General features: G+C 38.2%; 2 protein-coding genes across 4 annotated transcripts; one reads left to right on the forward strand and one right to left on the reverse strand.

Moving 5' to 3' along the window:
* The first annotated feature begins 1,161 nt into the window (after nucleotides 1–1,161).
* On the forward strand, nucleotides 1,162–6,781 carry rfc5 (replication factor C (activator 1) 5). The gene is made up of 11 exons (XM_085295297.1): nucleotides 1,162–1,372; nucleotides 1,915–1,979; nucleotides 2,284–2,420; nucleotides 2,529–2,608; nucleotides 2,737–2,810; nucleotides 3,300–3,459; nucleotides 4,108–4,189; nucleotides 5,087–5,216; nucleotides 5,497–5,574; nucleotides 5,987–6,041; nucleotides 6,179–6,781. The coding sequence occupies exons 1-11, from the start codon at nucleotides 1,326–1,328 to the stop codon at nucleotides 6,276–6,278; spliced, it is 1,008 nt and encodes a 335-aa protein (XP_085151423.1). The 5' UTR covers nucleotides 1,162–1,325; the 3' UTR covers nucleotides 6,279–6,781.
* wsb2 (WD repeat and SOCS box containing 2) lies at nucleotides 6,546–13,143 on the reverse strand. 3 transcript variants are annotated; one of them, XM_085295295.1, is made up of 9 exons: nucleotides 12,890–13,143; nucleotides 12,505–12,673; nucleotides 10,621–10,823; nucleotides 10,397–10,528; nucleotides 9,780–9,880; nucleotides 8,339–8,535; nucleotides 7,949–8,038; nucleotides 7,745–7,861; nucleotides 6,546–7,135 (listed from the first exon to the last, which is right to left on the reverse strand). In XM_085295295.1, the coding sequence occupies exons 1-9, from the start codon at nucleotides 12,927–12,929 to the stop codon at nucleotides 6,922–6,924; spliced, it is 1,263 nt and encodes a 420-aa protein (XP_085151421.1). In that variant the 5' UTR covers nucleotides 12,930–13,143; the 3' UTR covers nucleotides 6,546–6,921. The 3 variants fall into 3 exon arrangements, with proteins under 3 accessions (XP_085151421.1, XP_085151422.1, XP_085151420.1); XM_085295296.1 differs by lacking the exon at nucleotides 12,890–13,143 and adding an exon at nucleotides 12,754–12,886; XM_085295294.1 differs by lacking the exon at nucleotides 12,890–13,143 and having other exon boundaries at nucleotides 12,505–12,722.
* Nucleotides 13,144–14,768: the final 1,625 nt, after the last annotated feature.

Genomic DNA, 14,768 nt, shown 5'->3' on the forward strand with positions numbered 1-14,768 from the left:
AAAGTTAAATGGAAAAACAAATATTCTTTTCCACTGATTCATGTGAGACATTTAATTTTGGCCTAGTGAGACAACTCTGTACTATGCCTGTTGATGTTTGTATGTGAGTAGAATCTTCTGTTTTTTATTGTGTGCCTTATCTCATTTCTTCTTCCTCTGTGCTCAGGTTTAATTTGCAGAAGAGATCTTGATCACAGTGAGGCTCCTCAGTTAGAATATAGGTTATAACGCAGACATTACAAATAGAAACTGGATTGTTCAAAAACAGCAGTTGCAGGAAAAAAAAAATAAACCAAACATTAAGGATTGAATGCTGTCAAAATGCAGGCTGTGATATTAAATTGTTATCCTTGACTGATGCAGTATAATGCAGCCTGGGAATCAAGATGCTTTGGAGGTTGCCAGCAACAAATCTGAGAAGTCAAGCTGATTAAAGAGATAGGAGATGGTAAACAAAATCTTGGGTACTTTACTGCTCACAACTTTTTTTCACTAACCTATGATGATCAAGAAAATGTTTCAGAGAAACCTGTCGTGTAAAGTATAGGTTAGGTGATATTTCAAATTCAGGCTCTAGATAAATATATGGGCACACTGCACTTTTTTGACATATGGACAGATATGTGTATTTTATTGTCAGCACTATTACCAGAACAGAAAATAAATGCAAAAACATGTAGAAAACATTTGTGACACTCTTTGTCATGTGTTAAGATGCTTAAATATTAACACTTACAAAGATAAACTATAATGAGATTAAGATGTCAGTGTCGTATAAAAGTGAACAAACTACATCTAAGAAGGAAAGGTGTAGACTTTCTTTTTTTTAAATTTAACAAGACGTTTAGTGACACGTGACATTTATTTAAAAAATCAAGATAGCCAGAACACTTTTTTTCTTTTATTTTGGTGATTAGGACTTTAAAGACTTGTAGTTCTTGCTGTTGGGAAAAAAAACCTACTCCTGAGTTTGATTTTAATTTTCACTGATTAGGGCAAGGAATTGTTCAAAATGGGAGAGACAATATTTAAAAATTAAAGAGGAGATATATATCTTCGTTGTTATGATGTTTGATATTGTGTATCTTTTATTGTTACAATTTCTAAATCCCGTTATTATTATTTTTTTACAGCAGAGAACAAGTCACCGATACTCCGCCCATGAAAATGACAATGTGATTCCATTGGTTGTACGTGGTGACGTGTGACGTACGTTTTGTTTGCGGAGCGCGCCAAACAGGGCCATCAACAGTAGTAATCGCAGTGGCTTAAACTCTGGAACCCTTTTGCTCAGCTTGGCGTAATATTCATGCTTGGTAGGATACATGGCTTCTACAAGTAAAGCGCCGCTACAGACCAGAAATTTACCATGGTGAGCTGAAACTCGCTGTTTATCACAGAATGGTTCAAAAAGTTATTGCTAACTAGCTAACATGCCTACTGTCAAGCTAGCTGCTCGCTGCACTGAGTAGACTGATGCATTCTGTGAATTGCTAGCTTTATATACATATAATAAATGACGTTAGTTATTACGCATAGTTGTAACATGGAAGGAAATTAGCTTGTCTTCAGTTCGGCTTACGTAAATCTTATCAGTCCATCAAGCATTAACATGGTGCCACTTCAGCAACAGGTTAACCGAAAACCTGCAGCTTCTGACTGCGGTGAAAGTACTGTAAGGTTGACGTTTTGTTTATAATAAAGGGTGATGTTACGAAAAAAAAATATGGATGCGGAACTAAAAAGTGGCCATATGTAATGTGATATGTCAACGTTTGTCAGCGCTTATCATATGTGTCCGTAAACGTTTCAATAATTTTCTTTAAAATTCTTTCGAGGTTGCTTATTTGCCTTGCTGTAAACGCAGTAGTTATTGCAAGTATGAATGCGTGTGTGTGCGTTTTCCTGTTTCAGGGTTGAAAAATACAGACCACAGACACTTGATGATCTGATTTCACACAAAGATATTCTGAGCACTAGTAAGTATGTGGACTGCCAGAATAACAATACTATAAAACTGTATAACATGACACTTATGGATAATCAAACTACTTTTAAAACGTAATAAACTGATAAACTCAATGCTATCTGCCAGTGTTTTTGACTCTTGAGCTTGTTTACTGTGGTTATACCGTCACTGTCATTAATGAGTCATGGTACTAAGTCAGCTGGCTTAAAACTTTTATGTTTCAAACTATTCAAGGGGGGTGCATATGTGGATTGTTATAGAAATGTTGGTTACTTGTATTTAAACAGATTTTCATTTGTTCTTTTTATTTCCAGTCCAAAAGTTTATCAGTGAGGACAAGCTTCCACACCTTTTGTTCTATGGCCCACCTGGAACAGGAAAAACCTCAACCATACTCGCTTCTGCCAGGCAGCTGTACAAAGAGAAGGAGTTCAACTCTATGGTGTTGGAGGTATGTTACAACTCCTCATTAGAAGATTTGGATTTGCTGAATTGTAAAGGTTTTTGAACTTTTAACTCTGCCATTTTACATTAAAATATAACTAATTTTGGTTTATAGCTCAATGCATCTGATGACAGAGGTATTGATGTAGTACGAGGTCCCATTCTGAGTTTTGCCAGCACCAGGACCATCTTCAAGTAAGACTAAAACACTTGTAGAGATTTTGACCAGAAATAAGTGTTCTCAATACTTTTATGTGCAGTTAAGAAGTGCAATGGAAATTTAAGCTGCTGCCTTTGCTTTTTTTATATATCTTGTCCTTCAGGAAGGGCTTCAAGTTGGTGATACTGGACGAGGCCGATGCCATGACCCAGGATGCCCAGAATGCATTGCGTCGAGGTAAGCCATCTGTTCGTTCAGGCATTACCCACTGTGAGGCACACGGCTCAGTGAGCAGGCAATTTGGCTGCTGCTGACTTACAGTGTATCTACTTTTAAACCTGGATATTTATTTAAAAAGCTTTACTTTGCAGAAGAGTGGAAATAATTATTGAATTTAACTGTGAGATATTTTGTAAATTTAGTCCAACCTGTGTTTTTCTAATAATGTTTCCATATTTCATTTATAAAGCATCTATTGCTGCTCAGTGCCGTTTTATATTTCTAAATAGATGCATGGTGAAGGAAGAGTGGATGATATTATTGGTATATTACTGTCAATTCTAAATTCTCAGTGAGGTGGTTTACAATCTTAGCAACATTAAGCAAGTCCTTAGGATAGATTATTCAAAAAAGTGGAGGTTTTTTTTTTATTTACTAAGATGTTGCCAGAATTTACATTTTAAACTTGTTTCCCTGCTTTCATCCCACCCTTCCTCTCTGTCTCAGTCATTGAGAAGTTCACAGAAAACACTCGATTCTGTCTCATTTGCAACTACCTTTCCAAGATCATCCCCGCCCTGCAATCTCGCTGCACCAGGTTCCGCTTTGGTCCGCTTTCGCCAGACCAGATGATCCCTCGGTTGGAGCACGTTATCCAGCAGGAGAAGTGAGTTAATGTGTGAATGCTTTCTCTCCACTTACTGTTGTTGTTGTTGTTGTTGTTTTTTTACATCTCATTGAATTATTCCCAGAATTGCTAATGAACTTGCCAAATGTATTTGTACCTGTTGGCCTCCCTGGGCTCCGCTAATTTGCGTATAGTGAGAGAAATAACTATTTGATCCCCTGCTGAATTTATAATTTTGTTCATTTCCTTGTAAGTGAGCATTCTCTAATTTTTATGGTAGTTTAATTTTAATAGAGACAAACATAATACCAACCACATTAAAGATTGTTTAAAATCCAGAGTCTTTGTTCTTATGTTACGTTTCTGTTGGGTAATGTTTAGAAGTTTAGGGCTTCTCTGTGTGTGTTTGAAAACAGTTTAAATCAGGGTGCAACATCAACCCTGGCCTCTCAACTGTACCAGGCCCTGAAAAACCAACAAATGCCACAATAGGAAATAAATGTTCTCATTGTTTCACATTTATTGCTATATGCAACTTGAGATAGAAGAAATTAATGAACAGACTTGGAATTATTTTTGATTGCTCTATTTATTAAATGTCATCAATTATGTGTTCATGTCGCAAGTTTTAATTTAACGTTGATATGATTTAAAAATAGTTGATTATGTCATTATTTTTTGTGACAGTATTGACATCACGCCAGATGGAATGAAGGCTATTGTGACCTTATCAACAGGTGACATGAGAAGATCGCTCAACATACTGCAGGTATGGCCAGAAGTTCATCATCAGCGTTGTTTAAGATGTGGATGTCATATTCAGTGTGGCCGTTTTTAAACAGCGAAAATATAGCCACTGGCCACTTCATTAGTTGCGTCCCCCCTTTTGCTTTCAGAGCTGCCTTATTTCTTTGTACCATTCCTTTGAGGTGTTGATCCATATTGAGATGATTGAATCACACAGTTGCTTCAGATTTTTCTGCTCCACATTCAGGATGTAAATCTCCACTACATTTCGCATCCAATATATCCCAAAGGCTCTATTGGATTGAGATTTGGTGAGTGTGGAGGCCATTTAGGTACAATACATTTATTGTCATGTTCAGGAAACCAGTCTGAGATGATTTGAGCTTTGTGACACAGAGTGTACCAAGAAAATATCTCCCACACATTACACCATCGCCAGCCTGAACTGTTGATACAAAGCAGAATAAATCCATGCTTTCAATGTGTTCAAGCCAGATTCTGACCCTGTCATCACAGTGTTACAGCACAAATTGCTTTCCGTTAAGCTGCACGTTCTTCTCTAACATCCAACAGCGCATTTTCTCCCAGAGAATAACCACATACTGGATATTTCCTCCTTTTTTTTTTTTTGCACCATTCTCTGTAAACCCCAGAGACAATTGTGTGGGAAAGTCCCAGTAGACCAGCAGTTTCTGGTTACGTTTCTTCCCCGTTCTGATACTCCGTTTGAACTTCTTCAGGTTGTCTTGACCATGTCTACATGCCGTAATGCATTGAGTTGCTAGCATGTGATTGTATTTGCATTAACAAGAATTCAAACAGGCATATCTAATGAAGTGGCCAATGAGTAGTATATGTTATATATCCAAACTGCAGATGGGTAGACTGTACTGCATGTCATCCATCTCTGTGATTTCAGAGCACCAGTATGGCCTATGGGAAGGTCACAGAAGACACAGTGTACACCTGCACAGGGCACCCCCTCCGCTCAGATATAGCCAACATCCTCGACTGGTGCCTCAACAAAGACTTTAATTCAGCGTACAACCGTATCCTATATTTAAGTTCTACGAAAGCTGCACATTTCTTGTTTTTGACTATGCCATTTTATACTTTGAACATTTCTTATGAAGTTTAGCATATTCCAAGAAAGAACATTTCTTTCTTGCAAATAAAACTTTAGGTTAATAGAAGGTAGCTGTACCTAAATGCTTTGCAAATGTTTTTAAAGATTCGGTGACTTTTTTTTTGAATGGTGGGTTAACGAACAAAAATTCATATTAGTAGTACAGTTTATGATCTTGCATTTCTTTAACACATGGATGAAAGAAATCCTTGAGCTGAAGACTCTGAAAGGTTTGGCTTTGCATGATATTCTCACTGAGGTTCATCTGCTTGTACACAGAGGTAAGGAACATGCAAGGGGGGGAAAAAAATCACACGTTTTTATTTCTTTCTTTAATTTAAGCACCCCAGCACAAAAGCCACCCTCCTTTTATGCCAACATTTGATTGGCTGCCTCTCGCAAACATAAGGTTTGAACAGGTGGATGGGGTTGCTGTGCTCACAGACCAGCCCTAACCATAAAGTATTTGGAGCAGTCTTTGGCCACGTGTAACATGAGTGTCAACCATAGTAACAGCACATGTTAAAGAAAACACGCAATGGGGCCACTTTAAAACCCACTGAAAGGTTGGCGGTTAGTGACGTGTTCAGTGTTAAAGTTTTAAGCTCACAAGTTTGTGCATTAATGAAAGTTTTTCTGTTTTTACTATCAAAAGCAAAGTATCTAATTTTTAAAAATGTTTTTTCTTTAAAGTGGATTTTCCTCCCGCTATTCGGATTAGTCTGCTCATCAAGTTGGCCGACGTAGAGTAAGTGTGATGCTTTTTAAAAAAATATTTACAATGTAACAAGTCATGTTAATATAATAAAGACACCAACATGTTGATTTCCACACGTTGTGGCAAATTTTTTTATTTCCATTATTGCTCATGTTTCATCTCTTCAGACATCGGCTTGCATCGGGAACCAGCGAGAAGATCCAGCTGAGCTCCATGGTTGCAGCTTTCCAGGCAGTGAGAGAGCTCGTGGTCAGCGAAGCACCTTAGATACAGTAATGCAACGATGGTCTTTTTCCACAGTGGGGGGGGCGGCAGTGTAAAAGATGTCTGGAACAATGCTAGCAGCTATCTGACTCACTCACATCTGCATACAGAACCAAGATGGAAGTCGATCAGCACAGTGGAAAAACGAAACAAAAGATCCTTTTGGCACTTTTGATTTAAAAGGTGGACTTGAAAAATCCTATTTTCAGTTTAGTATCACTGCAACCAGGTAATCAGTTCATTGTCCAAAAAAAAGTCATTGAACATGTGTATGTTTTAATCAGTTTAATAAAACCCTTTCTTATAAGTCCAGTTGCTGCAATATTAATGTGCCAGTACATTAGCAGTGCATATAATGGTAAACACAGGAATTAGAAAGTATATATATCTGATATTTACACAATAAATTAATAGTATAAAACTGTTATTCAAGTCAACAATGTGAACACTGAATGTATGCTTTGTAGTACCGCAGTAGTGCAATAAATGAAATCTTAGTGCAGGAATGTTGCATCTAAAGTATCTTAAAATATGCTTAATCTGCTTCATCAAGCTTTCAAAGCATTTGTTATCAGAAAATACAAGGCGTTTTTAGGATCATAGTTAATCGCTGAAAATGTCAGTTATTTATTTTTAAAGTTCCTATTTAACTTTCCCACTCCTCTTCATCTGAGGAGCAGCAGGACTTGAGGCGTTCGGGGATGTTTTTGTATGTGAGGTACTCGAGGATCCTCTTGGGGAGGGGCAGCGCCTCAATCTGGTGCGTGGAGATAGAGTGGCGCAGGATAGATCGACACAGGTGGCACAAGCTGGGCACCGCACTGGGTGCCCTCCAGAACCTCACGTGGCCATCTCTGGTTCTGCCAAAAGAGACACATTTGCATGTTTATTCAGGGGCCAGTTTTCACAAAGATACTTTAGACTGGTGTGTTCAGGGATGGTCCTAATTTTGCTTGTAGATTTAATGCGTCTAATGCAAATCAGATGGTGTCAATAATGTAAAGACAGGTCTCATTTTCACCTTTAAATGAATCAAACTTCCGTACTATCTCAAGCCTAAGATTGATGTTACCATGGTACCGACAGGTAGCTTTGACTATTAGTACTCGAAAAGACAAAATCGTTGCTTGTAATTTACCAACATTATGTATTAGAACAGAGTTTTAGATACTGAATTGCTTTCAGCCACTTTTGTATTTTCAAAGGAGCCACTGCACTAGATGGATCTGCATATCTGATCCCCCCACCAATATATTATATTTAACAGCTTAATAACTGGGGGTTTTTTGACTAAAAATGAATGATATGAGAGCCTAATTTCATGGATAAGTTTAGCTGTATAAATATACTTTATAAAAAAATAAAATAAATAAAGCTAGGAAGTGGGGTAAACTGAATTTTGGCATATAATGTCTATCGACCACCCTCTGTAATATTGTGAATCTATGCTGAAATGAAAGCATCCTTACCCCGTAGCAACAACTCCCCCTTGTGGATGGTACTTGCAGCACAGTCCATTAGAGTCTCTGTCTCTTTTCGTCTCCATCACCATCCCTTTCTCCCCCAGCTCCCAAATCCTAAGAGCTCTGCAAACGCAACACATCTGTCTGAAAGCATCTTTCCAGTGTGTAAAACATTTAAGTTATATAATATAGCATTTTCAGATAACTGACCTGTCGTCTGTCACAAGTGTCAAGTGCAGACCGTTTGGAGAGAACTGTATTGCTGATATTTGGTTTTGCCCATAATCTTCAAAGTAGTCACTGTGCAGAAGAGAAAGAGCGATGACTTTGAACTGCACCAAGTCAAAGTCAGACGCTCCACATAGTATACATAGAAAACAGATTGCAAAAGACAAGGACACTAGGACATACTTTCACATGCCGTGTCATACGCAAACAGAGATAATGACAGTGTGGGCTGTTTGGTTCACAGATTTAAGCTTCTGTACTTAAACTCAGTGGTAACAACCCGTTTATTTGAGTAATTTGCGGTCTTCTTATGTAACCCATAGAATGGAGTCTTTGTGCACAATTTTAACCCTCAAAGTTGTACAAACTCACGCCAGAGTGGCCAGTTTCTCTGCTGTGTATGGGTCCCAGAGGTCGATCCACCAACTGGAGCCGCTGAAGGCTGCAGTGGCGAGAATTGCCCCGTCAGGAGAGAAGTCACAAGAAGACAGGAGGTACACGGTCTTGTGGGCCCCTCCTGTCAGGTTCCTGATGAATGTATATGAACGTAGACTCCACAGACACACCATCTGATCAAAGTATAATCATGCAGGGTTAATGAGACTTTATACCTTGCTGGAAGGGCTGTTTTTAATTTGGAAAATTAATGTAGGTTTAGTCGACGCTCAAAGTAGCTTGTCCCTGGGGTAATTAATTGCTGCAGAACTGAAATTTTTTTTTACAAAAGCTAGTAATTTGTCAGTGATGTACTTGCTTGGTGTCAGCAGGACACCCTGAACCACGCAGCAGCGAGTGACTATGCTCTTAAAGTCTAATATTACACAACGTTATGCTGTCTGCTTTCCTTTGAAAATGAGAATATGTGAAATTGCCAGTTTGACTGGAGTGTTAAGACTTCCTGGTGCTCCAGAAGTTTCTAGAAAATGCTAAATGGCCTAAAAACATTTTAATAGCAGGAGCAGGTAAAACAGACCACTACAATTGATATTCAGAAGCACCCACTAGCAGATAATTTCACTGAAAATGGATATCTCCTATAGGTGTTTAACTGGGTTGGTGTCAGCTGACTAAAGACATAAAATATAAGTCTCTGTATTTTCATACTCAAACCAACCAGAGCCTTTAGATAGTGATATTGTCATCCTGTGAGAGACCACCCCCATGAGGACAGAACTGTTTCATCACCAGATAAAGATGATTACTCAAAACAACATGTCCTAAAATAGCCCCACAGCATAACAGAGCCACGCTCAGTGGAGAGATCAAGCATTCAGGTTTTTCCTATAATTTGTCCAGGACGTGTGCAACTCATATCCATCAATACTGGTAGCTGTCAAAAGAAAACACCACTAAAATAACTGAAGTTTGCAGAAGATTAAATACTTTACATAAGCAAATATCAACAAACTTGTTAGGAGCAAGAATTCAAATAGGAAAATATTTGAATATACCTTCAAACTAATTTCATTGTCCTAGAAAAATTAACGTGATGCAGGATTGCATTTAAAGCTGCCCTTTTAGACAATTTGTATCACACACTTTGAGCCATTCTCCTGATTAGACTTGTGGACAAACAACATTAAATTTGACACAGAGTTGAATGAACAGGGTCGCCCAAATCCATGTTGATAATGTTCATTAAAAACTGATAAAAAGAAGGACAAAAGGACACATTCAGCAAGCTTAGAGACATTAAGCATTTACAAGTGTTTGAGTTTTACATGCACAAACAAATTACTTAAGTTATCTTTTACAGTGCTCAGTACTTGATGAATATGACCTAATACGGTACTTTTGCAATGAAACACCTCACCCTGTCAAATCTCCCGACAGATGCAATCATGCTACAGTCAGATGATACGCAGCAGGAACTAATCCAGTCTTTATGGCCATAAAGCACCTGCACCTTTTTCCCTAAAACAGACAGGAAAAACATGGATGTAAATGTAGACGAGAGACTACAAAGCCTCATTATTTTTACTTTATTTTTTAAAATGACAGTACATCTCAGCTCCTGATTCCTGAATGTGTAAGCACAGCCATCTGCTAGCTTTAACCTCTTACATTAGAACAGAAGGTTTATTTCAGCTGAGTTTCACAAGATTAAACAGGGGTGAAGTAATGAATAGACAGCTTCAGTCATTAAGACCCTGTCTGCAAAGCCTCCAGAGTTGTTTGGTGACACGTGACAGTTAATATTTAACAGTTTTTTTTAAATGGGTGATCAGGCAAGCTCGAGGTGTACTTTGACATTTGAAAATTCAGCTGAAAAGCCTTGCAGTTCTAAGGTTATCTGCAAGAAAACAATTTGAGCCCAAGTAAAAAGGACGCACCAAATATGTAGATTATATTTTGTCCAAAACATTTTTTAAAAATAAGACGGTTGTGACTGCTACTCACAGGTATTTCTCATAAATATCTGAAAAATACCTTTATGAGCCAGGTCCCATATCCTCAAAGTTTTGTCCCGAGAGGATGATATGAGTGTGAGCGTCCCATTCTGAGGAAACACCAGGTCCCTTACAACCCCTTCGTGGCCGTGGAGATCAAAAACAGCACTGCCTAGAGGAAAGGAAAAGAAAAAACAAGCGATTTGAAAATCCATTTAATTCAGCCAAGCAAAACTAACAGTCACAGAAAAATAAAAATCTCACCTGTTAAAACGTTCCAGATTTTGATCACCCCGTTCTCCAAGCCCGTGGCCAGAAGCAGGCTGTTTTTCCCTTCTGATCGTGCTTTAGCCGGACACGCTGTTGCATTTGATTTTGGAGGTCTGGGCCCGAAGGCGAGCCCCCACACTGGGTGACCACAACTGAAGCTTTTGTCTCCTCTGTCAGTCTCTCCATTTTGACTTTCTCTGTGGGTGAGAGGAGCACCAAGAGTGCAGATGCCATAAAAAACTCCAGTGTAGGCGGTGTGAAGCTAGAGTTGGTGATTAAATGATGCAGCTTTCAAGTGTTGCTGGTCACAGCAGATCTAAACAACTAAACGGTAAACTGAGAGCTGAAATTTGAGTCTTCATGTTTTGCTTTTTTCTTTCACGTTAATCTAAAATAATAGCTGGAATGAATACATCCACTTGCATTCTTCTGCCTCCTTCCATATGTTTTATCAAATGTACCAACAAAATCTACTGAGTATTTAAAGTTGTAAGTCACATTTTTTTTGCCTTATTTAATTATTTAGGGAAATTCAAACATTGTTCATGGAGCAACAATTCTTTACTGCAACAAAAATATAAAGAAAAAAATAAAGAGTACTGTTTTGTTATTTTGTGTGGTATTGGCAGCAGTGCTGAGCATTTTTCAAACAAATTGGCACTAATGAACACTGCTGAGCCGAAGGGAAATTCTTTGTGGGCACTAGACAGAAAAATACTATAATTTCAGGGGCCTAATTTAGAGGTGTGGGGGTGTAGGGCATAACAGCAAGACCCAAAAGTTTAATATTAAATACAGAAAAATTAGAATTTTTAATAAATAAATAAATGAAAAAAGGAATAAATGACATTACTTAAAGCTATTTTTAAAATCTATATCTGGTCTTACTTTAAACAATAGATGCTTTTAATGCTTATTTTCTGGAGTTTTTATCGCATTCATGCCTTATTTCCAAAATACTGCTCAGTTGCATGAGGATATTTTCACATACTGATTTACTTTCATAACCACACATAACACTAAACACTGGATCTTTATAATACAAAAGCCAGTGCAGAAATGGACTGTGATCATTATTGTGGAGTTGTGCAAGACAGAGACGGGTTATAGAAGCCAAAGGATATTATCATAAGGTTACATTTTAACTGTTTACTTGATCTAGCCGAACATGAAGTAATACTTTTTCCCAGGTGGCTTGATTTCTTACATAAATACAGGCGTGTATTAAAAGAGAAAACAAGGGGTTAAATCTGATTGTCCACCACCATCCCCACCCCACCCCACCCGTGCTACTGTTAATCTTACAAAGCCCAGCGTCATTGTATAAGAGCAGTTTGGACATTTACTCGAGTACACTTTTAATGTACCTATGTTATTCGTCTTTTTGATGCGAGTATAGTACTTGTTTTAACGCTTCAGTTATTTATTTTGTAGATTTTGTAGAGTAACTGACACATATTGTTCGGTATTACTACAGATAAAACTACACACATTTTACTTTAGGTAAAAATAAAATATATTTTTAATACTATTAGACTTACCGATATATTTTGGATTAAGTAAAGATTCCGTCACTTTGCATAACAGTTACTGTATATAAAAAGATGTTTACACTTTTTGTGTAGTAGCCTCTGTAGAAGGAACAGGGCTGCACTTGAGTGTCCCCGGTATTTCCGTCACTGTATTCATTTCGAATCAAGTGTTCTTGTTACCTGCGGGCGCCTCTGTGCCACAATTAATCAAAAATAAAAAATAAAAATCAATCAATCATTCGAAAAGCCGGTGCAGGACCTGCCACCACCACCTTCCACGGAAACCAGAATCTTCGAGGGCGACCTGAATGCATCACGTGCGGATTAAATATACAGTAAAACCTACTCGGAGTCGAGAGGCCAGGCGACGACCCAGACGATCCCGTGTCCCATGGACCAGGCGAACCAAGCTCCATCCGGAGAGAAGTCAACACTCCAGGTTTCACGTCCAGCTCTCTCCACCAAGGACGGAGGTCGCCTGGTCTTCAGCTCCAGGAGAAGAGCCGGGTCGGACGCTGAAGGAGGATAGAAAGACACCACATAATCAACGTTTGGCACGTTCATCCTCTGACAGCGCTTGCAACTCTTAACCCACCAGCGTCCCCTGCTCGGTTGTATACGGTGCCTCTGGAGGTTTAATGCCATCTCCAAGTAACCGCTGCCTAGTTTCTGATCGTTGCGATGACAACGTACTCACCGAGCTCGGACGACAGTCGCAAATATTCACTTACATGTCGGCTGCAGCTCTGGGTTGTTTTCCGTGGAGCACATCCTTTCGCTTTTCACATTCTTCGCTTTGTGACCGACTTCCTGAACGTGCCCTCCCCGGTTGACCGCAGCATTTAAACTAAAGGAGCTCACACTTTGTACGTCCGCAGAGGGCAGGGGCTCGGCGACAGAGTGCTGTCTGTCAGAGATAACGTGACAAGAAGAAACGAAATGTTCAGTGAGTTCCTGTTATCTGACTCATTTGTACCATTGCCCAACGTGATCACGTCTCCTTTCATGACGTAACCTTATTATAACCCTTAAACCACACCCCCCATGAGATTAAACAACAATCCAGCTTGTTCCTTACACCGTATCCACTCGTTATAACGAGAGTTGGCTTTATTATACCCAAAGTCAGTGATTCAGGGACGTGGAGCGACTTTTTTTTGTTAGTGGGGTCTCTCTCTCTCTTACACACACACACACACACTGACACACACACACACACACTGACACGCCCCTCTTATGATAGTGGAAAATACCCTGGTACCTTTGGTCAACTGTTTGGGTTGAAGTTCACATTTAATATGAAAATTTCTCACTAAAATATTCATAAACAATGTTTAGTTTTTTTTATTTCACCCAGAGCAACAGAAAATGTGCAAAACTACAAAGTGAAAAAGCTGTGAAAACTGAGCCTTCATGTGAAGTTCATTTGCAAGCTTTGCTCTCTTGCATCATGCATGATTATTTCTGGCCTACTGTACTTTGGCCTACTGTACTTTGGCCTACTGTACTTTGCTTGCTTGTTTTTTTCTCGCTGTGATGAACAATATTATCATTATTAGTTGAGATCACTCTGAATATTTTTGACTTTTTAAGGACATAAAATTGTTCAAACTGAATTACAGGGAATGAGTATTGATCTAGTAACAACAGGGACTTCTAAATTTGTGAATTAATTTGTGCCATTGAAAAATACAATTAGTGGGTTATTTCTTGTTCATGTAGATTGTGTTTTATCTATTCCTTTTTGAAAAAGAGTCTCTTTAGCATACAGTGATCGCCTTTGGGTGTTTGGGTGCAAAAATCTTTAAAGAAAGAATTTTGCACCCAAATTTTATACTAGAGTAAAATGTTTCTCACTGATATAGAGTACAGTAATGTAATATTTCTGTAGACGTACACAAATATTCACAAAATATTTGCTTATGTTTTTATCCTTTATTTCCCCTTTTGGTTCTGCCCTGCAAATCATGTATCAAATATCTGTACAATAACAAAAAAACCATTCAGAACAACTTTCTATACAAGTGCATGAAAACAGTTTAAATACCTGATGATCCATAACATTTTTTTTTTATATACATGTTCATTTCATGTCGCATTGTCTCCTGTTGTTTTTCTAACCGGTAAATTCTTCTTCAGTTGGTGTCCATGTGTGACTATTAAGGTTTGTTTTAATGTAAAAGAAAAATATACAAACTTGATGCGATCATAGCCGTAGAATAACATTATAGCTGCCTCAAAAGCAGTGAAAAAGTCTCTGTACTGTGTACACATCATCTTAAATATGTACCATGAATTATTAATATATCAGAGCACCTATTTCCAGACTGTTACGTGTGAGGCTGGATCTCCCTTTAACAGCCTAATGCATTATTAAAGCCTGCAGACTGTTTGGATTTAAAGTGCCATTCAAATGATCCATCTGTCTCCTTTAAAAGAAACACAACAGCACTACATTTTTTATATGATTTTGATGGTTTTACACAGTGAATTATTTAGACTTAATTATCCAGTAAAATCTTCTTTATAAAAACTGAGGTGACTTGAGAGACTCAATTGTACTTTTGCATTAAAAGGACACTAATAATAAATTCTAATAATATTGAATAA

This window comes from Mchenga conophoros, linkage group LG12 (genome assembly GCF_057382185.1).
Source record: "Mchenga conophoros isolate Kocher_MC1m ecotype Shallow Benthic linkage group LG12, M_conophoros_male_GT1.1, whole genome shotgun sequence".
In the NCBI taxonomy this organism is placed as follows: domain Eukaryota; kingdom Metazoa; phylum Chordata; class Actinopteri; order Cichliformes; family Cichlidae; genus Mchenga; species Mchenga conophoros.

Bases quoted from the DNA above. Each gene is read 5' to 3' on its own strand.
- wsb2 (XM_085295294.1), bottom strand. From the start codon at position 12,722: ATGAACGTGCCAAACGTTGATTATGTGGTGTCTTTCTATCCTCCTTCA. The intron at 9,881-10,396 runs GTATTTTTCAGA...TGTCTGTTTTAG, and splicing joins ATGGGACCTGGCTCATAAAG to GGAAAAAGGTGCAGGTGCTT. The intron at 7,136-7,744 runs GTAAGGATGCTT...CTCTTTTGGCAG, and splicing joins GGGGGAGTTGTTGCTACGGG to AACCAGAGATGGCCACGTGA.
- rfc5 (XM_085295297.1), top strand. From the start codon at position 1,326: ATGGCTTCTACAAGTAAAGCGCCGCTACAGACCAGAAATTTACCATG. The intron at 2,421-2,528 runs GTATGTTACAAC...TTTGGTTTATAG, and splicing joins TCAACTCTATGGTGTTGGAG to CTCAATGCATCTGATGACAG. The intron at 6,042-6,178 runs GTAAGTGTGATG...TCATCTCTTCAG, and splicing joins ATCAAGTTGGCCGACGTAGA to ACATCGGCTTGCATCGGGAA.